General features: G+C 42.5%; 1 protein-coding gene across 3 annotated transcripts in view; it reads left to right on the top strand.

Annotated features, from left to right (window-relative positions):
• WDR33 (WD repeat domain 33) overlaps positions 1-27,193 on the top strand; it is a 199,077-nt gene that overhangs the window by 109,122 nt on the left and 62,762 nt on the right. For all 3 annotated transcript variants that reach the window (XM_038748663.1, XM_038748654.1, XM_038748588.1), the window contains exons 5-8: positions 814-918; positions 4,335-4,430; positions 4,613-4,764; positions 6,553-6,650. In XM_038748663.1, coding sequence (XP_038604591.1) covers positions 814-918; positions 4,335-4,430; positions 4,613-4,764; positions 6,553-6,650 — 451 coding nt within the window. The remainder of the gene's footprint in view (positions 1-813; positions 919-4,334; positions 4,431-4,612; positions 4,765-6,552; positions 6,651-27,193) is intronic.

Here is a 27,193-nt window from a genome sequence, read left to right as displayed (position 1 = left end):
TGGCACATAGTAAGCACTTGGCAAATACCATCATTATTGTTATTATTACTTCCCTGTGCCTCAGTTCCCTCACCTTCAAAATGGTGATTAAAGACTGTTAGTCGTATGTGGGACAAGAACCGTGTCCAACCCAATTATCTTGTATCTACTTCAGCACTTAGCGAAGTGCGTGCCGCTTGGAAGCGCTTAACAGATACCTTGGGGGAAAAGAAACGGTCACGGTGAAAGGAATTAGCTTCTTCTGGGGATGCTTAAAGAAGTAAAACTATTTTCTATTCTTTATGAGTCTTTCAGTAATCCCCTCTACCCCCTTTTTATTAGATTGTGAGCTTCTCTCCCCCAGGGGACCATGTATGGAATTTCCCACCTGTATAATTTTTTTTTAATGGTGTTTGTTAAACTCTTACTATGTGCCCGTGTATTGTTTTCCAGATACAGGGCTCTGCACACAATAAGTACATAATAAACACTATTACTACTACTATATTGGCCTGAAACCCATGTATCTCACTGTTGAATTCCTTTGTGATCCTCCGGTAGTATGGATCTTTGGATCTTGAGAGCATCATCCAAGCCTGGAATCGCAGTCTGCCGGCTTTCTAGCTTTCCTATGATTTTCCCATTGTCCACGCTCATGCAACTTCCCTTCGAGTTTTTCCAGTTTTCTTTTGTCGAAAATGGTGATATTATAGAATTTCCTTTAGAGTCTGCTTTTTTTTTTAAACAAAGCACAAGGATGGTCTGTTTGGTATTTAACTTAGTCCAGATTAGCGCTGTTTGTTAATCCTAAATTTGTGTTCTCTCTTTCTGTAGTTGGTCCCACCAATAGGCATGCTGAATAATCCCATGAATGCCGTAACAACAAAATTTGTTCGGACGTCTACCAATAAAGTCAAATGTCCAGTGTTTGTTGTCAGGGTGAGTATTCTGGCCTTCTTGTTTTGGAGATTGCCTTTTATATGGGTTTGTTTTTTTTTTTTTTACTCTGCTGTATTTGCCTCAGTCCAGTCCAGTTTGCCTCAGTGGACAAATTTGTCCACTTGCTCTCCTCCATGATTCTTAGGTTGTGAACTTCTTGGAGTCCAGGGGACTATCTCATCCTTGAATTTTTTTTCTGTGTTTACAACAGTGTTCTACACAAGTAAGCTCGTAATACGTGCTGTTAGTACTTCTAGACTTCATCATCAATCGTATTTCATCAATCGTATTTATTGAGCGCTTACTATGTGCAGAGCACTGTACTAAGCGCTTGGGAAGTACAAATTGGCAACATATAGAGACAATCCCTACCCAACAGTGGGCTCACAGTCTAAAAGGGGGAGACAGAGAACAAAACCAAACATACTAACAAAATAAAATAAACTTCAGGCTAGTTGTGGGTAGGGAATGTGTCTGTTATATTGCACACTCCCAAGCCCTTAACACAGTGCTCTGCACACAGTGAGCACTCAATAAATACGTTCGACAGACTTCTACTTCCACTGCTATTACTGCCGAGTCAGCTAACTGATAAATGCACATAAATCAAGAAAATTTGGGGTATGGAAATAAATTCCAAATTTAGACCTGATGTTTAGCTTTCTACCGTTACTAAATCATTCCGTGAGACACATTTATCTTTTAGGGTAAGCTAGTATTATTATCTTCTGCGCTTCAGTTCCCTCTTCTCTAAAATGGGGATTCGATTCCTGTTCTCCCTCCCCCTTAGACTGTGGTCCATTTGTGATCCATACAATATGTAAGCTCATTTTGTGCAGGGAGTGTGTCTGCTTATTGTTGTATTGTACTCTTCCAAGTGCTTAGTACAGTGTTTTGCACACAGTAAGCGCTCAATAAATATGATTGAAAAATTACAGTTGAGTTCAACAGATTGCTGCAATTTCAGGGGATATGGGGAGTCTTTTTTTTTCTTCAGTTTTGAAGTCAGTTCCTCTGCAATATCAACAAACTACTAGTAATTCTGTTTTGCATCACCCTGCCTTTTTAAGAGCCAACATCCAGTATAAATTTAAAGATTCAAATTCATCTTCTGGATTCATTCTCTCAAATTTCCTCAAAAACCAATTTGAGCCATTTTTAAGAAATATCAAGTATTAGTATATGATTGGAGTCAATGGTTCCCCACGAGTGAGGCTTTTTTGGTGCTATTTTTTCTTTTCTTTTTATGTATGGGGGAGGGTGGGTGTTAAGACCTTTAAATTTGTTTGAAATGAACTCGGTCCCAGTAGAAGTTTCTGTTATTCCAAATTCAGTGTGGACAGTTTTTCTCAAATAATCTGGCTAATAAATCTTAGTTTAGTCTCCTTCACTCTACTGGAAACTTACCAAAGGATTAAAATTTGGGAAAAGACTTCATTGCAAGAGTGAATAGTTATTTGGGCTGCAGAGCCACATAAAGAGATGTATGCTGTTGAATTCTTCACTTTTAAATTCTTTGATATTCACAAAACCCTATTAGTAAACATGGGACTCACAGTCTTAGTAGGAGGGAGAACATTTACTGTATAATGAGCCTTTCATGGTTTGTTTTAAGCCATTTACAACATTTACATGCACGCTAGCTATTGGCGTTCTTATGGGTAGTGATTTTATGTATATGTACAAACACACACAACTTTTTACTCTATTTATTTTACTTGTACATATCTATTCTATTTATTTTATTTTGTTCCTATGTTTTGTTTTGTTCTCTGTCTTCCCCTTCTAGACTGTGAGCCCACTGTTGGGTAGGGACAGTCTCTATATGTTGCCAACTTGTACTTCCCAAATGCTTAGTACAGTGCTCTGCACACAGTAAGCGCTCAATAAATACGATTGATTGATTGGACATATTGGTAGACTAGATAGACTCTTCCCTCAAACCATTTTGGATCACCCATACTTTAGGGAACTGATCTCTTGCTAGCCAGAAATAGGTGGTTTATATAACCGTATTGTGTACTTTAGATAAGATTCTTTTAAAAACTGATTTTTTTCACAAATTGAAGAAAGTTGTAATGGACTATCTGGTATTTAGAACATTTACCTCTGATGTAATTATGGTATTTAAGTGCTTACGATCATAATAATGTTATTTGTTGAGCATTCTGTGTCAAGCACTGTTTTAGTCACCGGTGTAGATTCAAGTTAATCGTATGGGACACAGGGCCCCGTCCCACATGGGACTCACAGTCTTAGTAGGAGGGAGAACAGGTGTTGAATCCCCATTTTACAGATGAGGAACTGAGGGAGCAGCGTGGCCTAATGGACAGAGCATAGACCTGAGTTCTAATCCTGGCTCTGCCACTTGTCTGCTGTGTGTGACCTTGGGCAAATCGGTTAATTTCTCTGCCCCTCAGTTACCGCAGCTGTAAACTGGGGATTAAGACTTCGAGCCCCACATAGGACATGGATTGCATCCAACCTGATTAGCTTTTATCTATCCCAGGGCTCAGTATAGTGCCTGGCCGTAATAAATGCTTAGTAAATGCCTTTTTTTTTTTTTAAAGAGGCACAGAGAAGTGAAGTGACTTGCCCAAGGTCACCCAGCAGGCAGGTGGTGGAGCCGGAATTAAGACTCAGGCCACCTGATTCCCAGGTCCGTGCCCTTTCCGCTAGGCCACGCTGCTTCCCATGTAGTCTAGTAATTCCCAGTTGAGGTGCAGGTTTGGGAACCGGGAGTGCCATTAGATTTAGGCAAATCCTTGTGAGAGAGAAATGTTTTCTTCCCGAATATCATCAAAACCGGAATAAGGGGTACATTTTATTTGGTATGTAGTCATTGTTTCAGAGAAATCCCCCTTCCCATCCCCCTCGCCCCCAGCATTACCTCCTTCCCCTCCCCACAGCACCTGTATATATGTTTGTACGTATTTATTACTCTATTTAGTTATTTTATTTGTACATATTTATTCTATCTATTTTATTTTGTTAATATGTTTTGCTTTGCTCTCTGTCTCCCCCTTCTAGACTGTGAGCCCGCTGTTGGGTAGGGACCGTCTCTCTATGTTGCCAACTTGGACTTCCCAAGCGCTTAGTACAGTGCTCTGCACACAGTAAGCGCTCAATAAATACGAACGAATGAATGAATGAACGGGGAAGAGAATTGAATGGCGTAGAGAATCTCCCCGTGCATGGCTAACTATATCAAGCACTTATTAATTTTCCCGTATGAGTGAGCGACGACTACAAGGAAATGTTAATAACTTGAGAAGGCTTTCTGGTCAATCTGGCTTTGCGATCATGAAGGTTTGGCTGTTTTAAAGAGCGCGGTATCACGACGCTTTCGGATTGTGCCGTAAGGAAGGGAACTGGGACTCCCCGACTTAACCCTGATGAATTGTTTTTCCTTCTAGTGGACCCCCGAAGGAAGGCGGTTGGTCACCGGGGCTTCTAGTGGAGAGTTCACCTTGTGGAATGGACTCACATTCAATTTTGAAACTATATTACAGGTAACTGTATTCTTCAGTTGCTGCTATTCTGTGAGCTTAAGGACGATGCCGTCGCTGTGTCTTCCCTGTCGTTCCATTATCACGAATTAGCCTAGAAACCACCGAACCGCTGACCTAATTTACTGTGTACGGCCGAGGTAACCTGTGAAAAAGTAGCTTACAATCCTTTTCTAATCCTACAGGCTCACGATAGTCCAGTGAGGGCCATGACCTGGTCACACAATGACATGTGGATGTTGACGGCAGATCATGGGGGATATGTGAAATATTGGCAGTCCAACATGAACAACGTCAAGATGTTCCAGGCACATAAGGAGGCGATTAGAGAGGCCAGGTTTATACACAATATACCATTTTCTGTAGTTCCTATTGTCATGATTAGACTGTTCTCTAAGTGTATTCTGGGTACAGAAATGCATGGGTTCTGTCAGATTCTGGGCAACTTCCTGCACACTATACACACACTATTTTCCTTTGTTTCCACATTCTCACTGTTCTGCCGGCACCCTTCGGAAGTAGCGTTGTCCCAGTGTCAGCCTCTGCAATATGTTAGAGATGTATGTGCCTGCCGCATTTTGCACTGGTATTCTTCTCTTCGTATTTCTGGTAACGCCGTGTACAAGTTATTCCTTTTTTATACGCACTGTGTAAGACGAGACTATTTCATTCCAAATAAAGAATTCAGTTTTTAATAATCCAACTGAATAAAATATAAAGCCTACAGAAATCAAACACCTGCAGAGTTCTCACAGAATAAAAGCAGAGTAAAGTGAAGAACTGCTTGGCTTGGTTATGCCAAGACTTCCAATAAAAAAAAAAAAGTACTAATAATACTAAAAACCCGCACAGAAAAACTCTTCTGGATGTGGCAAACATTAATGGATTAATGAATGGGTTCCTCAGGTTTTGAAAATGTAAGCAGACCATTAAGAAGACCGTAGGACCAGTCTCCCGATTCAGTGTTGATGCATCAGTTACGAAAAATGTGTATTTTAGAAAGTGAAGCTTTAAGACGATATTAACAGCGAGAGTTGTAAAATATTCGAATATAATCAGTCAGAAAGCTACGTACAGTAAAATGGAGGAGAAAGAAAGAGAAAATGTCGCTAAAATGGGTCCGAAGAACCGCTGCAGCCCCAGAATAAAGCTGAGCAGCGTTCTCTGAGCTTGCGGTGCCCACCCCCGTGTGATGAGAAGCTGACTTTTCTACAGAAGCACCGTCCACTGCGGTCACTCTTTTTCCCTTTCGGAGTCCTGATGGAGAGTCAGACAGGGCGGGACTTTCTTAGCCGAAGAGTCTTTAGGTTAGTCCGTACACTGGGTTTCCTAAAGGAGCAGGCCCTCTCCCCATCATTGAGACTTTTTCGAGGAAACACATTGGGCTAACGGATGAGATGCTTCCGTAAGCCTTCACTTCACACTGAAAAAGGAATTGACTGCTTGCCAGCTGCAGGAGATGGTCTGACTTTAATCACCTAGCTGGGCAGCCCCACTCGTTGCTCAGATCCCATCCGAGGCAGCAACTTCCCTGGGGTAGCTTTCCGGGGGAGGACGTGGGGAAGCTCTCCACGGTAATCATTTACGGTGAAGGAGAGGCATTTTTTTTTTCAAAGTTGTCCTTTTTTCTAAATAACCAGATGGCCAGCCTCTTCCCCCTCTTGTTTTTTTCGGAGACTGTTCCATTTTTGAGATACCCGTAGCAGAAGAAGACAGTAAACATACCGAACATCATTGCTAGGTTCAGCGGCACGGAATATTAGCAACAGTGTAAGATCCCTTGAAGTTGCCCTGAAAGCGGCAGCATCTGTCCGCTGACTCTGTAGAGAGACGCTGTATTTTGGTAGGATAGAGAAGGTAAATTGAGAGTAAATTGTCTTAGTTTGCACTCTCTTTTCCTCATAGAGAGTTGGAAATTCGGAATCAGGGGTAAATATGCTGAATTCATCTTTTGATGAAATGTATATGTCAACTTGCACTGTTCTCTTTTAAGGGCTCCACTGATGGCTACTTTATTCCTCATCCTGTGTTTGACACCGTACAATTTAATTTGCCCTGTCTGAGAAGCGCAGATAATCTGTTAAATGCTGACTTCTTTCCCCTGCTGTGTGTCTTCATGTAACAGTTTCTCACCCACGGATAATAAATTTGCTACATGCTCTGATGACGGCACTGTTAGAATCTGGGACTTTCTACGTTGCCATGAGGAAAGAATTCTTCGAGGTATGTGTACATACAGTACTGATTGGGTTATTTGAACAGGGAAAGAGATTTGTGTAATTAAGTAGTAACAGTACAACCATTTCAGCTTGTCTCCGTGCTGTCTTTGATATACCTAACTTAAATCCTACAGACATTCTCTTTGAGGAAACAGCCTTTCACTAGTCCCGATTTCCAGGCTTATGATACTCCCTTCTGTCCTCTAAAAACCTTTTTTTGCTCTGAAATTGAATACACGGCTGTCCTTTCATTACTCGCGTTTTCAGCTCTTAGGTATTCCTTTTAATATCCTTTATCTAGGGTGCCATTTTCATTATGAGCCAAGCAATGTTTCATTTTTAATACTAATAAACACCAAATATCCACATATTAACATACTTTGATTCAGATTGCTCACATCTCATGACAGGAACACTCCAAGGAAGCACGTAGAGTGAAAGGCAATTTACAGGCACCATGATCAGCACTTACATGACTCGATATTGAGATGTCGACTTCTGGGTTTTAACGACACCATATTCACTTTACACTCCACAGTTTTGGGTTGGAGGGGCGATGGATGTAGCCTTTTTTTGAATGTCTCCTTCTATTAGTCACTCTGCTGTTTAGGAGTTTTTTGATTGTTTGCTTTTATACCCTTGGACATTTCAAGTTGCATAAAAATTAGTCCTTCGTATATTAGATGTGTTGGAGTCACATCGAGCGCTTAGTACAGTGCTCTGCGCACAGTAAGCGCTCAGTGAAGAACATATGGGTACAACAGTCACCTCCCGTGCTCGCTTGATGTTAGTGGGATTTGAAGGGCATGAAACAGGCTTCTGTGGAAGAAAAGGGTCCCAGAAGAAAAATCCCTAGGGTAATTCCGTCCTGGTTCGTCTTTAGCCAGGCTAGGAAATTCATGAAATGTTCTTATCCTGAACCTCCAACATGACATTTTCAACTAAAAAGACACTGAACTCTATTTTTCTGCACTTTAACTCCCTGCCCCACTGTAAACACTGCCTATCTGAAATCTGCCACTGACCTTTGCAACTGTGAAGAAACAAAACCCTGGTCTACAAAAAGAAATGGGTGTTGAAGAAGCCGTTACCCAATTACCCGAAGAATTTCCTTTCTATTCGTCAGCCAACAGTATCAATGTGGCTTCCTATGAAGACACTGGAAGTGTAGTATCTGACAACTTTTTGCCGCTCCTACCCATTTTTCGTATTTAAAGCCCTTCAGTCTAGGGAAACAAAACACTGATAGTGTTTACCCCACATTTCAAGCCATTAATACACTAATTTGCCCCTTTTACACATTTATTAGACAATTGATAGGGTATATTTTTGTTTCTGGGTCTGAACTTTAATTTTGAGCCTAAAACTTGGGTTAAAATCGTAGTTTGTAATGTCTCTACTATAGGCCAGTAGGTTGTTTAGAATAGCATCTCTTTTCTACAGTTAATACATGGTCTGTACTTTCTCGCATCTTTTTCCTCAAAGCGTTAATTTAGTAGAACACTGCTGATTTCTTCCTTGCCTTCATAAACATTTGAGGGAAGGGGAGGAAACAGGGTACTCTTTGAAATGGAACATAGCTCCTCTTTAATAATAATGATGGCATTTATTAAGCTCTTACTATGTGCAAAGCACTGTTCTAAGCACTTTAGTTAGATTAACTAGACTTTCCAGGAATAGTCGATCAATATATTGCAAAATCTCATCTGCGTATTAAAGACAATTGACTACCATTATACCTCTTTCAGATATATTCCTTTAACAGATCTTCACAATAATGAATTTTCCTTTTGACTCTGTCACCTAGCACTTTCCTTAGAAAGAACTTCCACTTCACACAACCCCCCCAAACTGGGGATTCTTTCTCTCTTTCTCTCTCGCTTCACATAAAAGAGGTCTCGCTGTACTTTTTGCGAACCTCGATTTACCATCTTAGGGATTGAATCTAAAGTACGTTCCATAAATTTCTAAAATTGGAAAAAACGTTCTCACAGTCACGAGGTCTTCTTTTAATTACGTTTAAGATAGCTAGCAGTGTTCCAGAGGAATTAATTCTTAGAGGGCTGGGAGGTTAAATTTATTGTTGAAACCCCTCAAACTCCTTTTCCATGCCATCACCAAATGGGATGAAAACCACGATGAAATTTGACTCAAAATAATGATTTCTTAATTGGGATTAGTGCTGAACTTCATAGACATTCCGAAGTTCAGGCAGTTAAATTTTATTAAATTTAATGCTGACTGTTGAGCACTGAATAGAACATAGGGCAGATACGATAGTTGTGCTCAAACTGTGATCTCCAGGGCCCGATCCAGAAGTCCGAAGTAGTCTCCGATATCAGCCTTCTGTTCCTTGAGGGCCGATGATTCATAGTGTAAACCCTTGGGTTTGCATCCTTCTCCCTCCTCTCTGCCTGCCTAATTGATGCATGTTTCCCTACTCATCTGCTCCATTGAATGGTGGGGAAAGGTATATAATAAGCCAAATTTGCCAACATTGTTCTGGTAACTTTTATTGAAAGGTTTGCTGTTGGAGGATGGGGTAGTAATTGGTACCTAAGGTAAGGCTAGTGGGTTCTGTGGGTTTCAGTGATTGATGCTCTTCGCTGGTCCTCATTTTCGTGAGTAGTCAGATTTTGGCTGGATTTTAAAACCACGTGGAATCCTAGTGCCCCTGCTCAGTGGAGCTAAATAGCATCACCCAAACACAAAGTTTAGTGGTTCCAAGCCATTAATTTGGAATCACGGTACCACACATCCCTAACTAAGGCCTGTTTAGGCTCTTGTGTTGCTTGGAGTGACCCCTTTTTGTGCAACTCATATGCTGCTGATGACAATGAGAAAGCAGTCGTGGAGTTAAAGAAAAATGTGTACATCAGATGTTAAGGAAAGAAAAGCCACTCCCACACCAGTTCCAGTGGTCCACAGAATGAAGGGAAAATTTGTGAAGTGGTTTCTAAAAGGAAAGGATGACAGTTGCAAAATCAAGAAAGATATACTGAAACTTAGTGATATATACTGACCCGGGAGAAAAAAATCTTGCTGAAGGCAAATCACATGCACAATCATTTAAGATATTTTAATATCTTAAATTATTAGATAATTCTAATAATTATCGCCAAATGCAGCCGTTTCGACTCTATTTTGCAGATGCGAGAAACCCTTTCTTCAGTTTTCTGACCTTGTAGTGGGCATGATGCTTTGTTATATCATGACAGGAGCAAATAGGACGCAGAACATTTATAGATAATTAAAAATCTGGTCCAAAAAGTCTAGTTTTTAAGCCTGATTGATACTGTAAAAATCACAGGGAACAGAAAACAGTCAAAACCAGTTTTAAACTTCTAGTTTTTGGGTTTTTTTTTTTTTAAATAAGGTATTCGTTAAGTACTTACTATGTGTGAAGCAGTGTTCTAAGCGCTGAAGTAGGTACAAGCTAATCAGGTTGGACCCAATCCATTTCCCATATAGAGCTCACAGTCTTAATCCCCACTTTACAGATGAGGAAACTAAGGCATAGAGAAATTGTGATATGCCCAAGGTCACACAGCAACCAACAGGCAGTTGCTCTATCCATTAGGCCACGCTGATTCTCAGGTATACTGTTACATTATTTAAACCATGTTGGCTTCACCCCTTCCAAGTAACTGCCATGGAATTGAACAGTTCTTCCTTTGAGATCTTAGGCACTGGGCATAAAAATTGGGGTATCCTCCCTGGAATGGGGTTCCCAAACCTGATCCCTGCATCAGATCAATTCTAAAACGATGAAGAGGAGAATGTTTTGGAGCTTGGTTCCTTCAAGATTTTTACTACAAAATGCTGGAAGCCAGGAAAAACCCTCTTATTTTCCCAGGTGTTGGGAGTCCGAGAGTTGAGGTTTACAATTAGTAATCCAGTTGATTGCAAATTTAGGATTAGATTTATGGTTGTTTTTTTTTAACCTTTTAATCTGTTAATGCAGGTATACCTGCACTGCTTAAAATCTTACACACACTAGGTAGACTATTGCTCATTTGTCATTGCCTGATTTTTCATTTCTTCCAAAATTCAGTGTGGAACTGTGGGGACTGGAGTTCAGTTTTGTATCACTGAATGCGGTACATACTTTATTTTGGAAGTGAACCACTTTATAGGCTTTTATTTAAACTCCATGATTACCTGTCAGCTTTCCACCGACTCCAGACCAGGAAAGCCTGCCATTATTTGTAAAATCAGACTTAAGAATTAGCAAGAGATAGTCCCATTTTATGTATTTAATGAATGACTTGTGCTAAATTGCTCAGAGCAAAAGCTTACCTAACATTTGCTGAGGCTAGAACTGTTTATTTTGATGATTTTAAAAAGTGATTCTATATCAAAAATCATGTTACTTATTATGTGTTAACGAGATAGTTACTTATATGTTAAGATAGGTATTTGAATATCCATTGCCCCTCCCGTCTCCCCTCCCTGACCGCCATTCTTCAACTGTTCACTTTCCAATGGCTTCTTCCCCACTGCTTTCAAAGTGCTCATGTCCCCATCCTAAAAAAAAAAATCCTCCCTTGGCCCCATAGCTCGCTCCAGTTATCACCTCATCTCCCTCCTCCTGTTCCTCTCAAAACTCCTGGAGTGAGGTGCCTACATCCACATCCTGCTTTTCTCCAATTCTCTCCTTGACCTCCTCCGATCTGGTTTCGACCCCCTTGACTCCCCCAAAACTGCCCTCTCAACCGGCATCGGTGCTCTCCTTTCCAAAGCCAGGGACCTCTACTCCCTGCTTTTAGACTGTGAGCCCACTGTTGGGTAGGGACCGTCTCTATATGTTGCCAACTTGTACTTCCCAAGCGCTTAGTACAGTGCTCTGCACACAGTAAGCGCTCAATAAATGCGATTGATTGATTGCTAATCTTCACCCTCTCAGCTGCCTTCAACATTGTGGCTCACCCCCCTTCTGGAAACATTATCCCATCTTGGCCTTGCTGACACCGTCCTCTCCTGTCTCTCTGACTGCTCCTGTTCGGTCTCTTAATAATAATAATAACAATGGTATTTGTTAATAATAATAATAATAATAATGATGGCATTTATTAAGCACTTACCATGTGCCTTGGGTTAAAATCGTAGTTTGTAATGTCTCTACTTTAGGCCAGTAGGTTGTGTAGAATAGCATCTCTTTCTCTGTGTTCTAAGCGCTGGGGAGGTTACAAGGTGATCAGGTTGTCCCACGAGGGGCTCACAGTCGTAATCCCATTTTACAGATGAGGTAATTGAGGCCCAGAGAAGTGAAGTGACTTGCCCAAAGTCACCCAGCTGACAATTGGTGGAGCTGGGATTTGAACCCATGACCTCTGACTCCAAAGCCCGGGCTCTTTCCATTGAGCCACGCTGCTTCCCTAGTTCTGCTTCTCTGTTAAGCGCTTAACTGGGTGCCGGGCACTGTACTAAGCGCTGGGGTGGATACGAGCAGATCAGGTTGGACACACAGTCCCTGTCCCACGTGGGGCTCACAGTCTCAATCCCCATATTGCAGGTGAGGTAACTGGGGCCCAGAGAAGTGAAGTGACTTGCCCGAGATCACACAGCAGACAAGTGGCGGAGCCGGGATTAGAACCCGTGACCTTATGATTCCCAGGCCCGTGCTGCACCTCTTTTGTGGGTTCCTCCTCTGCATCCCACAGGCTAACTCTGGGTGTGCCTCAAGGCTCAGTTGTTCTCCTTCTATTCGCCTTCTCTTCCCCTTCTCCTCCTCCTCCTCCTCCTCCTCCTCCTTCTTCTCCTTCTCCTTCTCCTTCTCTTTCCCCCTCTACACCCGCTCCCTTGGAGAGCTCATTCCCTCCCATGGCTTCAACTACCAACTCTACATGGATGATTCCCAAATCTACCCCCCAGCCTTGATCTCGCCCCTTCTCTACAGTCACACATTTCCTCCTGCCTTCAGGGCATTCCTACTCAGATGTCCTTGTACATATTTACTATTCTATGTATTTTATTTTGTTAATATGTTGTGTTTTGTTGTCTGTCTCCCCCTTCTAGACTGGGAGCCCGCTGCTGGGTAGGGACCATCTCTATATGTTGCCAACTTGGACTTCCCGAGCGCTTAGTACAGTGCTCTGCACACAGTAAGCGCTCAATAAATACGATTGAATGAATGTCCTGCAGACACCTCAGACTTAACATGTCCAAAGCAGAACTCCTCCCAACCCCTGCCCCCGCAGCCCCCTGTGTTTCCTATCAGTGTAGACAACACCATTATCCATTTGTCTCCCAGCACCATATCCTTGGCATTATCCTTGATGTATCTCTCTCGTTCAACCCATACACTGTTGATTCCACCTTCACCGCATCGCTAAAATCCACCCTTTCCTCTCCTTCCAAAGAACTACCACCGTGATCCAAGGCACTTATCATATCCTGCCTTGACTATCCTCCCCCTTTTAGACTGTGAGCCCACTGTTGGGTAGGGACCGTCTCTATATGTTGCCAACTTGGACTTCCCAAGCACTTAGTACAGTGCTCTGCACACAGTAAGCGCTCAATAAATACGATTGATTGATTTATTGATTGACTACTGTACCAGCCTTTGGGTTACCCTCCCTGCTTCCTGCCCCTCCCCACTCCATTTCTTACTTCACTCTGCTAGAGAAGCAGCGAGGCTCAGTGGAAAGAGCCCGGGCTTGGGAGCCAGAGGTCGTGGGTTCTAATCCCGCCTCCGCCACCTGTCAGCTGTGTGACTTGGGGCAAGTCACTTAGCTTCTCTGTGCCTCAGTTGCCTCATCTGTAAAACGGGGATGAAGACCGTGAGCCCCACGTGGGACAACCTGATCACCTTGTATCCCCCCAGTGCTTAGAACAGTGTTTTACACGTAGTAAGCGTGTAACAAATGCCATTATTATTATTATTAATATTATTATTACCCAGATTATTTTTCCAAAAAAATTTAGTCCATGTTTCCCCTCTCCTCAAAAACCTCTAGTGATTGCCTGTCTACCTCTGCAATAAACATAAACTCTTGACCAGTGACTTTAAAGCACTCAACCTAGGCCTCTCCTATTTTACCTCACTGATTTTCTACTACAACCCAGCACATTCTTTGCCCCTCTAATGCTAACCTACTCTGTGTATCTCAGGGTCGTCTGTCTCGTGCGTCCTCTTTCTGACCAGGAACTATTTAGTACAGTGCTAAGCGCTTAGTACAGTGCTCTGCACACAGTAAGCGCTCAATAAATACGATTGATTGATTGATTCCTCCATATGTGACAGACTGCCACTCTCCCCATCTTCAAAGCCTTTTTAAAATCACATCTTCAAGAGGTCTTCCCTGATTCCAGCCCTCTTTCCCCCAACTCTTTCTCACTTCTGACTCACCTTTGCACTTGGATCTGTAACCCTTTAAACATTTGATATTCACCCAATCCTCAGCCCCACAGCATTTAAGTACAAACCCATAATTTATTTATATCAGTGCCTGTCTCCCCCTCTGTATTTGCTTGTGGGCAAGAAATGTTTCTATCAGCTCAGTTGTATTCTCTTGGGTGCTTAGTACACGTGCTCTGCATACAGTAAGTGCTTCATAAATACCATTGATTGACTAATTAAATTTCAGTTTATTTAAAGTTCAGTTTTCTCCGATCTCATAATGGGAATCAGTGAACAATTTTTCAGTAGCATGTATTTTAAGGGGTGTTCCGATCCATAATCCTACCTGAAAGCGGTGCTGTGTTTTAACCTGGAGCTTTTTAACCTTTGTTAAAGGAAACTGGTTTATGCATAATGAGGGTAAAGTCGCGACCATCTTTTTTTGCCTTTATTGATTTGGATTTCAGCCAGGTCCTTAGCAATCTGCAGGGAAATGGTAGCAGTGGAACTTACTGAGCTCCTAGTGAGTACCCTGTGTTATCCGCTTGGGAGATAAAATAGAAGCAAAGACACATTCCCTGCCCACAAGAAGCTTTCACGGCTAGAGAAGCAAATGCCTAAATGCTCGGGTGGCTGATGGGTTGATAAGACTCGGGGGGGCCTTCACAATTAATCTGGGAAAGGTTGATGAGGAAATGGGAGTCTAGGAAGACTTTGAGGGTGGGAAGGGCTGAGGTCTGAGGCTTGTGTGGGGAAAGGAATTTAAAGCCATGAGGACAGTGTGATCCAAAGGTTGGAGGCAGGTAGGTGAGAGCAGGGAAAGTCAGGAGGAGGGCACGAGAGGAGTGGGAAATGTCAGCAGGGGAAGTAAGCTCTATGAGGTTCTGTTTAGCATTCAGTAACAAAATCCCTAGTAGGTATAACATTAATCTTCGTGTACAGATGGTGTACAGATTGAATAATTTAAGCCATTCACTTCCAGCAGACCTATGAAGTACTTTTTACTAAATGAGCGCTAGTATTTTTTTGTCTTCAGTGGTATCGTCTTCCAGCTGGGAAGAGAAAACAGCTTGCCTTTAGCGGGTTTCACTTCCCGTGACATATTTTCTAATGAACCGGTAAAATATTTTGATTCTCCGCTGCTTTAGCACCTCAGTATGCTGAAGGTAATTAGCATGTAGCTGCCCCAGTGCGTAGCACAGCGCTTTTTTATGGTGTTTGTAAAACGCTCACTATGTGCCAGGCACCGTATGGAGCGCTGAAGTAGATATAAGCTAATAGTTTGGACACAGTCCTCGTCCCACACGGGGCTCCCTGTCTTAATCCCCATTTTCAGACGAGGTTACCGAGGCACAGGGAAGTTGCGAGGTGCCGAAGGTCACACAGCAAGACAAGTGGCAAAGCTGGAATTAGAACCCAGGTCCTTCTCCCAGGCCCGTGCTCTGTGGAAATGAAATGCATGTCACATAGGACATGTTCCCTATTTATTTCTTTTAATTGTACATATCTCTTCTATTTATTTTGTTAATATGTTTTGTTCTCTGTCTCCCCCTTCTAGACTGTGAGCCCACTGTTGGGTAGGGACCGTCTCTATATGTTGCCAACTTGGACTTCCCAAGCGCTTAGTACAGTGCTCTGCACACAGTAAGCGCTCAATAAATATGATTGATTGATAGGAAGCACTTCATCTTACGTACCTCAGTATTCCTTTAATTTTCCCGGGTTGATTTGAACAAAGTCCGTAACCCCTGGTGTCAGTGATCTAATCAAGCTACTTTCAGAACCTCCTGCATAAAGGCGACCCTTTCTATGGCTAAAACACGGCCTCGCAGCCTTTACTGTTTCGAGGCATACAAACCTTGAGTAGTCTGGGAAAGCTCCGTACTCTGTCCCGCTTTCCCTTCTCCAGTCTGTCCTGTCAAACCTAGGAAAATAGGGTGTGGTGTTGAAAACGAATGCCACAGTCGGCAGACTGAAAAAAGGAATTAGAAAGACAGCTGCTTCTTTGGGTTCTTGTGGGTTCATGCCTGGACTCTAAGCTCCCTGGGGCCAGGGATCACATCTTCCAACTCTGTTTTTTTTTTTTTTTCAATCGTATATATTGAGCGCTTACTATGTGCAGAGCACTGTTGAGCTCTGTTGTTTTGTACTTTCTCAGGTGCGCAGTAGTATGCTCGGCACCCGGTAAGCACTCAATAAATTCCCTTGGTTGCTTGATTGGACTGGGTATCTGTACACCCGTGTAGTAAAATTCCCCGTGGTGCTCAGAAACGCCCTGGCCACACTTAGAGTGTCATTGCCCCAAATGAAAAAAAAAGGTCACTCGGTTCTCCTGCAACGCGAGGTTCGCGTTCTGGTTAAACCTCATGATAAGAAAAACTTATGAAGGATTCAGCTGGTCTTAACACTGGGCACAAGTGCACGACAAGCTATGTTTCGTTGGTAAAGCGTTCCCTAATCCCCCATCACGTTTTATTGCAAACCCATGTTATGGTTGAAACAAAATGTGGTGGGGTGAGGTCTAAATTGATGGTAATAACTATCAGGCAGAAACTCCTCACCCTGGGCTTCAAGGCTGTCCATCCCCTCGCCCCCTCCTACCTCCCCTCCCTTCTCTCCTTCTCCAGCCCAGCCCGCACCCTCCGCTCCTCCGCTGCTAATCTCCTCACCGTACCTCGCTCTCGCCTGTCCTGCCATAGACCCCCGGCCCACGTGATCCCCCGGGCCTGGAATGCCCTCCCTCTGCCCATCCGCCAAGCTAGCTCTCTTCCTCCCTTCAAGGCCCTACTGAGAGCTCACCTCCTCCAGGAGGCCTTCCCAGACTGAGCCCCGTCCTTCCTCTCCCCCTCGCCCCCCTCTCCGTCCCCCCCATCTTACCTCCTTCCCTTCCCCACAGCACCTGTATATATGTTTGTACATATTCATTACTCTGTTTATTTTATTTGTACATATCTATTCTATTTATTTTATTTTGTTAGTATGTTTGGTTTTGTTCTCTGTCTCCCCCTTTTAGACTGTGAGCCCACTGTTGGGTAGGGACTGTCTCTATATGTTGCCAACTTGAGCCCACTGTTGGGTAGGGACTGTCTCTATATGTTGCCAATTTGTACTTCCCAAGCGCTTAGTACAGTGCTCTGCACATAGTAAACGCTCAATAAATACGATTGATGATGATGATGATAATAACTGATGACAGGGTTGAATGGGATGGTCATTTCTTTCTCTTCCACATCTAGTTGAAATGAGTCAAATCTGTATCAATGCTTCACAATGATTTTCTTTAAGTAGTTTCTGATAAAAAAGAAACATCCTGGGCCCTCGTGAAATTAGAACTAGCTCTCCTGCTCCCCAAGACCATGACTGGTGGAGAAGTGAGTGTGTTAGTGGTGCTGTGCAGATCACTAGTGTTCTGTAACCCAGTCTGTTCAGCAGAATTTGGGTTTTCAGTCCCAAAGTCTCAGGACCAAGGTTTATCTGTCGTTCTCACCAAAAAATTCCACTAGTGAATTCCACTACTGACCACTGAATAATTGCCTTGATTGGCTATTTGCTATGTGAAGAGAGACCCAGGTCTCATAGTGGCAAAATGTAATTTTTAAATATATAGGCTTGTTGTTGTTTTTTTTGGCTTTTCCCATGTCCAGAAGTAAGATTCATCATAACTTGTTATGGTCTTTGGGAAGCTTAAAGAATTTCCACCTTGGTCATCTCAGCCTTAGGCCTGTGACCATCATCTCTTTCATTCAAACCGGCAAATCTGTGTTCTCCAATCCCATTTCTTAAACTGCCCATGAATGCAAGGTCACTTCACTTCTCTGTGCCTCAGTTCCCTCATCTGTAAAATGGGGATTGACTGTGAGCCCTCTGTGGGACAACCTGATCACCTTGTAACCTCCCCAGCGCTTAGAGCAGTGCTTTGCACATAGTAAGCGCTTAATAAATACCTTCATTATTATTATTATTAAGGCACCCAATAGTCACCTCCCACTTTCTCTCTTAGCTTTTAGAAATGTGACCCATAATACAATGGTAATAATAATAATTGTGATATTTCTTAGAAGCACTTATGCTGTGGCCAACTGTGTACCAAGCGCTGCAGTAGATGAAAGATAGGCAGGTCCCACGTGGGGCTGACAGTCTAAGTGGGAGGGAGAACAGGTGTTGAATCCCCATTTTGCAGATGCAGGAACTGAGGCACAGAGAAGTGAAGTGTCTTGTCCAGGGTCACAAGCAGACAGGTGGTGAAGAACTCAAACCCTCTTCTTCCTATTCCCAAGCCTCTGCTCTTTAATAATAATAATAATAATCATGATGGCATTTATTAAGCGCTTACTATATGCAAAGCACTATTCTAAGCATTGGGGAGGTTACAGGGTGATCAGGTTGTCCCACGGTGGGGGGGCTTACAGGCTTAATCCCCATTTTACAGATGAGGCCCAGAGAAGTTAAGTGACTTGCCCAAAGTCACACAGCTGACAATTGGCGGAGCTGGGATTTGAACCCATGACCTCCGACTCCAAAGCCCGGGCTCTTTCCACCGAGCCACGCTGCTTCCCCGAAGCAAAATTTCTTTAGCTTTATTTAGACTGCCAACTGCCGGGCCCTCCCTAGGTGACCAGCTTGAAAAGCATTCTGATATAGGAAGTGAGTCAGAATTCTTTATGGGGCATTTTTGATGGTGATCCTAAATGCCGTGACTCATTTCATTGGCAAAATGTCTGGATGAGTAGTTGCGAACTGGCATTTTGGGATAGAAGGTAGTAGTCATTTGCCAAGTAGCCTATTTCCCATTTAATGCTTTCAACCCGCCTTCCTGTGATGCGTAATCCCAGAGCTGTCCATTAAAGCAGCTTTCTCGTCTGTCCTTGATGAAAAGCTTTTTTTCATCAAAATCCTCAGAAAAATAAGGAAACAGATTTGGAATCTGAAACCCGAATCGTTTACCGTTGTGGCCTTGCTGCTCCCTCAGCCTGGGGTTGTTAAGTATCCAGAGATTCTCTCAGTGCTTAAACTATTCCCTGGAGGTGTTAGACCCCCTTAGAAAACAAATATTCTCATCCATCCTGTTAGACTAAACCAGTCGGCTCAGCACGAAAGCAGATAATAGCAGTCGGTCTCTCTGTTGAATCTCTTAGCAATTTCAATCCCAGGTAAGTAATTTTCTGAGGAAGGGAAAATGTGAAAAAAATACCAAAAGCCAAAATCAGTGTGTCACAAAATTTAACATCCTCTTTGAATAGTGGATGTTTTTGTCCCCCGTGTACGCACTCCATTGAGTCATCCTTAGTGGGAACAGCGAGCGGGGCAGCTCCAGGGCACGGTGGGGGACGGAGTCCCGAAACATAATCTAGAACACCCTCCTCAGGTCTTCTCCTTTGGCACATTTTCCTTTGCTAAGTGACTTTTTCTCTTTGGATTTTGGTTTTTTGAGCATATGTTTTACCTTCTTGGGTACCCTTAGACTACCTCAAATCTGCACATCAAGAAAACCTCCAAAGTTATAGAGTGAGCTCCTCCTGAGCTCCTTAGGGCATGCCGTTGTTCGTAATTGAAGGCAGAAAATCCACACGCCATGTATGCACAAATCTCATGCTTCATTTCAGTATTCTCTTCTCTAACCTTTCACAAGAGCTACTTGCATAGCAAAACTGACACGTTTCATTGCGTCTTTTTATCGGTCCAAGATAAGAAAGAGGAGGAGAAATTTTAAGCCGGAACAGGCCATCCACAAAACTTTGAGTCCCTGAAATCTTTTTAGTTGGTTGTACTTAAATGATTAAGGAAGGTAGATTAAAAGGGAGACGGGCACATTAAAGGGAGCTGGATACCCTTAATGATGTCTGGGCTTGAATCCCGGCTCATCTTGTTAATGTCTTTTTTTTTTTTTTTGCCAACTGACCATCATACTCTCACAAAGGATTCATTTTTCTGACTCTTCAAAATTGTCATTTTCAGTGCTTTGTTCATTTTCCTTAAATGCTTCTTCACCTGAGACCGCAGGTGGTTTGTGGTACAATATTTACCTCAGTTAATTCGGGTTGGGAAAACTGGATATATGAAAAGCTAAAGAGTCTGAAGAGGTAGACTTTAATGACCTTTAATCCGGCATCATCAATGGTATTTATTGAGCGCTTACTGTGTGTAGTGCACTGTACTAAGCACATGGGAGAGTACAATACTACAGAATTGGCGATTCCTGCTCACAAGGAGTTTACAATCTAGGGGGAATGAATTAGGGAATGGTGTATTTAGTCAGTGTTATTTATTAAGTGCTTTCTGGGTGCAGGGCAGTGTACTAAGTACTTGGGAAAGTACAATACAACAAACGGGTGTGATCTCTGCCCACAAGGAGCTTACAGTCCATACAGCACAGTACAAGCTAGTATCTTGTTGCTGGCAAGGAGGCAATTTTCATTAATAGTGGTACAATTTCCGGCCTTGAACATAATCCAAAATGACCCAAATAGTGCAAATTCATTCAATCGTATTTATTGAGCGCTTACTGTGTGCAAATGCAAACTACAGTACATTACTGAAGCCTAGACAGACTGGGGGTCCGCATAAGCAATACTGGATAAGTAAGGTTGCTGATGTGCTGAAAAATGATGAATTAGTTTAAGATTGTTCATTGAAATTTTGACAGTAGGGAAAACCTACATTTTGGCTTGCGACTTCAGAATTATGTTAGAGTAGCTGTTGTACCATTTAACAGGTCTGACCTCCTCGAATTTTGGTTTTCCGTTATGACTGGATTTCTGTGGGGGGGGTTTGCTTGTTATATTCTCTCTCTCATCATGTTGGTGAGGGAGAGGGATGTAGAAGGATGTAATCTTGAAGTTTTTCAAACCCCTTCCCGACTGACGTTGAGGTAGTCCTACCAGCTCTGCATCTTATTGGTGAACCAGTGATTCTTCGAGGGAGTCTAATTAGTTGAATTTGAAAAGGAAGAAGGGAGGGCTGATGATGATTGTTCCTCAAGGGGAAGAATCTCAAGGAGAATATGGCAGGGGGCAAGGAAAAGAACTGTGGGAATATTGGTAAAGAAAAAGTCTGGGGCTGTTTCTCCAAAATGTGCTCCCATTACTAGATAGCAATTTGACCATTTGACCCAAATGCAAAAGTGGGATAATAATTCCTCAATGTAATCATTCATTGGTAGTAGGATGGTAGTGCCGTCTACAGCGATGCAAAATCAATCAATCAATCGTATTGTGCGCTTACTGGGTGCAGAGCCCTGTACTAAGCGCTTGGGAAGTACACGTTGGCAACATATAGAGACGACCCCTACCCAGCAGCGGGCTCACAGTCTAGAAGATTAAGTCTAATTATGCATCACAACCTACAGTATTTTGAAATGAATTATAAATAAAGCCAAAGAATATAAACAGTCGTGTAAACTGTGGCCGATTTTAGGGGACAAGCCAATAAATCTATTAGATAACTGAAGAATTCAAACCGGAGTCAAAATTTGCAGTTGCACTTACTCCGAGTTTATAAGAACTATCAGAACATCCTTAAAAATGTTTCCGTAGATAATCTTTTAAAGTTATGCGTGTGTTTTCCGAGAGGAAAAAAGCAGAAAAAGACCAGTGAACTTTCTTTTACGGCTTGCTGAGACTCCTGCTACAAAGATGGTAGGAGGAGGAAAGCTCTTTATTATTATTATTATTATTATTATTATTATTATTATTATTAATAGTATTTATTAAGCGCTTACTATGTGCAAAGCACTGTTCTAAGCGCTGGGGAGGTTACAAGCTGATCAGGTTGTCCCGGAGGGGCACACAGTCTTAATCCCCATTTTACAGATGAGGGAACTGAGGCACAGAGAAGTAAAGTGACTTGCCCAAAGTCACACAGCTGACAATTGGCAGAGCCGGGATTTGAACCCAGGACCTCTTACTCCAAAGCCCAGGCTCTTTCCACTGAGCCACGCTGCTTCTCTAATTACAAAGCAAAGGTGCTTTAATTTAGAAAAGGGGCTGACTTCTGAAAAGTCCTTAATATAGATGACTTTGTAGTATACTGTCCCAAGCGCTTAGTACAGTGCTGTGCACACAGTAAGCACTTAATGAATACCATTGATTGTTATGCCTATTCACAGATGTAACTTACACTTCCCAAGCGCTTAGTACAGTGCTCTCCACACAGTAAGCACTCAATAAATACGATTGAATGAATGAATAGAATAATGAATAGAGGTATATCCTTAAAACAGTTGTCCCACTGTCTTAAAGTAGTGTGAACAAGTTTTTTAATTCAAAAATAAGCGTTCCTATAAGGTCTAAATTTTCGATTTCTTAGCTGGTCCCGAGAGGTGTCATGTATGTATTTCACCGTGTTTTTGTAGTATACTGTCCCAAGCGCTTAGTACAGTGCTGTGCACACAGTAAGCACTTAATGAATACCATTGATTGTTATGCCTATTCATAGACGTAACTTGTACTTCCCAAGTGCTTAGTACAGTGCTCTCCACACAGTAAGCGCTCAATAAATACGATTGAATGAGTGAATAGAATAATGAATAGAGTTATAGCCTTAAAACAGTTGTCACGCTGTTTTAAATTAGTGTGAACAAGTTTTTTAATTCAAAAATAAACGTTCCTCTAAGGTCTAAATTTTCGATTTCCTAGTTGGTCCCGAGAGGTGTCTTGTATGTATTTCACCGTGTTTTTGTCACAGTTGACCCTTTTCCCCCAGAATCTTCATAGTACGTAATGAGGACCAATGTTATCTGAATTAATCACACTTACTCCATTTTCCCCAAGGCAATTATACCTACGATAGCTTCAGGCTTTTTATAGGGAGGTCTGCCTTTAATCATTTGGAATATGGTTAAACTGTACATTTTGGGGGACTTTATCAGTCCGTACTTCATCTTTCTTGACCGTCTGCTCCCTCGTGTAGAATTTGGCAAGTAGAAACCAGGAGTCATTTGAACAGTGCTTTGCACATAGTAAGTGCTTAATAAATCATCATCAATCGTATTTATTGATGATGCCATTAATAAATGCCATTATTATGATTAGATGATAGCATGAGGGCAGAGAGAATCCAGAAACCGGAGCGAACGTGCATCAGTCGTTGTCGTATTTAGTGAGGGCTTACAGTTTGCCCAGCCCTGTACTAAGCGTTTGGGAGACTACAGTATAACAGAGTTGGTATACACGGGCCCTGCCCACAGCGAGCTTGCAATCTGGTTGCGTTCTGTGAACAGTGAAGTGCACTGTTCTAAGCACTTCATTCACTCAGTCGTATTTATTAAGCGCTTCCTGTGTGCAAAGCACTGCACTTAATCAATAAATACGATTGAATGAATGAATGAAGTGCTTAGAACAGTGCTGGGCACATAAGCGCTGAGTACAGTGCTCTGCACACACTAAGCGCTCAAGAAATACGATGGAACAAACAAGCGCTCACGAAATACCATTGATTGATTGATCGATTTTCATCCCTCCTTAGAGAAACTGTGTTATAGTGGAAAGAGCACAGACTTGGGAGTCAGAAGCCCTCGACTCTAGTACTGGCCCTACCACTTGCTCGCTGTATTTCCCAGGCGCTTAGTACAGTTCTCTGCACACAGTAAGTGCTCAAGAAATACGATGGAACGAACGAGCGCTCACGAAATACCATTGATTGATCGATTTTCATCCCTCCTTAGAGAAACTGTGTTATAGTGGAGAGAGCACAGACTTGGGAGTCAGAAGCCCTCGACTCTAGTACTGGCCCTACCACTTGCTCGCTGTATTTCCCAGGCGCTTAGTACAGTGCTCTGCACACAGTAAGTGCTCAAGAAATACGATGGAACGAACGAGCGCTCACGAAATACCATTGATTGATCGATTTTCATCCCTCCTTAGAGAAACCGTGTTATAGTGGAGAGAGCACAGACTTGGGAGTCAGAAGCCCTCGACTCTAGTACTGGCCCTACCACTTGCTCGCTGTATTTCCCAGGCACTTAGTACAGTGCTCTGCACACAGTAAGCACTCAATAAATGCGATTGAGTGAATGATTGTATTACCTTGGGTCACTTCACTTCTTGGTCCCTCCATTTCATCGTCTGTGAATTGGGGATGTGATACCTGTTCAGTCAATCAATCAGTCAATCCATGATATTTATTGAGCACTTACTCTGTGCTTGGGAAAGTCCAGTGCGATAGAGGTGTGGTCCCTGCCCACAGGTGCTTACAGTCTACAAGGGACCAAGGACATCAAAATACATTGCGGATAGGGGAAATAGTTGATTATTAAGAGAACCGCATAAGTACTGTTGGGCTGGGGTGAGTATCAAAGTGCGCAATTGTATAGTCGACCCGGGAGAGAGGACGGGGAAATCAAGGATTTGGTTTCTTTTCCCCCACTTAGACTGTGAGTCACATGTGGGACCGGGACCTTGGATATGCAGTCTGCATCTACTCTGTGCTTGTACAATGCTTAGTACATAGTAATAATAATAGTTGTATTTGTGAACCACATTCTGTGTGCCAAGTATTTTACTAAAGGCTTGGGGGAGAGGAGGGAGGGAGTACCAGATAGGTCAGACACAGTCCCTGCCCCACATGGGGCTCAGAGACTAAATAGGAAGAACAGGTTTTAAATCCCTATTTTACAGACGAAAGGACTGAGGCACAGAGGAGTGAACTGACTTGCCCAAGGTCACTCAGCAAGACAAGTACATAGCTGTAATTTTATTTAATTTTATCGATGTCGGCCTCCCCCTTGCTAGACTGCAACCTCCTTGTGGGCAGGGAATGTCAGTTTTTGTTGTTGTACTTTCCCAAGCGCTAAGTATAGGGCTCTGCACAGTAAGCGCTCAATAAATATGATTGAATGAATGAATGAATTCTCTTTATTTTATTTTGTTAGTATGTTTTGTTTTATTGTCTGTCTCCCCTTTCTAGACTGTGAGCCCGCTGTTGGGTAGGGACCGTCTCTATATGTTGCCAACTTGGACTTCCCAAGTGCTTAGTACAGTGCTCTGCGCACAGTAAGCGCTCAATAAATATGATTGAATGAATGAATGAATTCTATTTATTTTATTTTGTTAGTATGTTTTGTTTTGTTGTCTGTCTCCCCCTTCTAGACTGTGAGCCCGCTGTTGGGTAGGGACCGTCTCTATATGTTGCCAACTTGGACTTCCCAAGCGCTTAGTACAGTGCTCTGCACACAGTAAGCGCTCAATAAATACGATTGAATGAATTGAATGAATGAATGAATGGTGCTGGAGTTAGTACTCAGGTCCTTTTGACTAGAGAAGCAGCGTGGCTCAGTGGAAAGAGCCCGGGCTTTGGAGTCAGAGGTCATGGGTTCAAATCCTGCTCTGCCAATTGTCAGCTGGGTGACTTTGAGGCAGTCACTTAACTTCTCTGTGCCTCAGTTCCCTCATCTGGGAAATGGGGATTACGACTGTGAGCCCCCCCGTGGGACAACCTGATCACCTTGTAACCACCCCAGCGCTTAGAGCAGTGCTTTGCACATAGTAAGCACTTAATAAATGCCATCATTATTATTATTATTACCAGGCCCAACTTCATCCGCTAAGCCAAGGTATTTGTAAGCACTTAAGAGATAGCTCAATTGAGGGGAGGCTGGATAGGGGAAATACAGTCTTCCCTTTTCTCCTTTGATTGAGTCCCTTGTTGCCCAGGGAATATGTTGAATCTTCATGTATTGTACCTACCTCGGAGCTCAGTACAGTGCTTGTCACATAATAAGTGCTTAACAAATCCCACAATTATCATTGTGATAATGATATCAGTTGGGAAGCAGCATCCAGTAGCCCCATACTTAGGCACACAGGACACACATTCATCTCCATGACTTAGAAAAGGATTTAGCTTAATAATAACTCCGTCTCTTTTGAGGGGAAGGGATATTTTTCTGCATCTATTTCTGTCCAAACTCCTTGGAAGGAAGTTATTACATACATTTTGAAAAAAATTGTAGGTCTTAACGCTGTTGTTCGTTGCCCAACTTCCCCAAACTCCTCCTGTAAAGGGAGCGTGAAACCTCATTTGATTTTACCATCTTTAAAGTCTTCAATGGAGGGTGTTATAAACATGTTGTAAAACTGTGACTCTTGGTCTCTATGTGATTCTGGTGGAGTCAACAAACTTAATAGGCACTTCTGCCCAGTTTCAGGCCGAGACAGAATCACGCCAATTATAGGAGGATTTTTCCATTAGTATTTATTGTGTCCTAGACAAAAGAGACAACTATAGTTATCTGCGGTTGCAAGCCGTGAGATCAGAAGGCAGGAGACCCTTACCTGAAAGCCAAATTAGGGAGCAGAATAAGAATTCCAAAACGCCAATAAATTATCATAGCGGATCGTCATAGACATGCTGTGTATAACTTTCTGAAAGGCTCACTGTTAGTGAAATGTTCCTCTGAAATAATGTTCCTCACATTACAGTGCCCCATCAAAATATTGCTCGTTGGCAATTATATTGCTGGGTATAAATAGTTCGGAATCTGAAAGGAAAATTACTGACGTGATTCACTTTAATATTCTTGGCAAGGCACTATTTCATCTTGATACATTGTGTAAGTTTGTCTGCTTTAATTCTTTTGCTCGTATTGTTCTTTGCTCTTGTGCTAATGATGCTAGTTCATAAACCGGGGAAAGTCATCTCGATGTTGCTACTTGGGAATACTCTGTAAAGCCTCTGAAGAAAACTTACGCATTTTATGCACTCTTTAATGCTTCTGTGAAAGTTGACGTTGATATCTTCGGCTGCTTTTGAATGTCTATCTAAAGCAGATTTAGGCCTCATGAACGATACTCAGATGTCACCAGTAGAAATGAAAACCTTCTGAGCAGTCTACTTCATACACAGTACCAATATCCCTTTGTGGTTCTTTTAGTCCTGCCTTATATCACCTGAGAAATGAGGGAAAAATGTAATTACTCACTGTAATCTCTGTAGTGGCTTTCCGGTGCTTCTAACAATTATCACAGTAAAAGGAATCACTGTTGCCCTAGAAACTGGATTGAAATTCCTAACACCCTTCACAATTTGCCAGAATATCATGAAGTAACTCAATCTTGGCTGGTAAGAAAAGAAAGGCTTTGCATCTGTCTCACTCTAAATCTTCTGCCGAAGCAGTGCTTTCCTAATCTCTTGTCTTGCCTGGCCTGAAAGTGTTCGAAATCTCCAGAGAAGCTTTACATTGATCCTTTCCTGATCTTAGTGTTAATCAG

The sequence above is a fragment of the Tachyglossus aculeatus genome, chromosome 1, assembly GCF_015852505.1.
Source record: "Tachyglossus aculeatus isolate mTacAcu1 chromosome 1, mTacAcu1.pri, whole genome shotgun sequence".
Lineage (NCBI taxonomy): Eukaryota > Metazoa > Chordata > Mammalia > Monotremata > Tachyglossidae > Tachyglossus > Tachyglossus aculeatus.
Note: the sequence above shows the minus strand (reverse complement) of the source record. Positions and strands in the feature narration are given on the sequence as shown.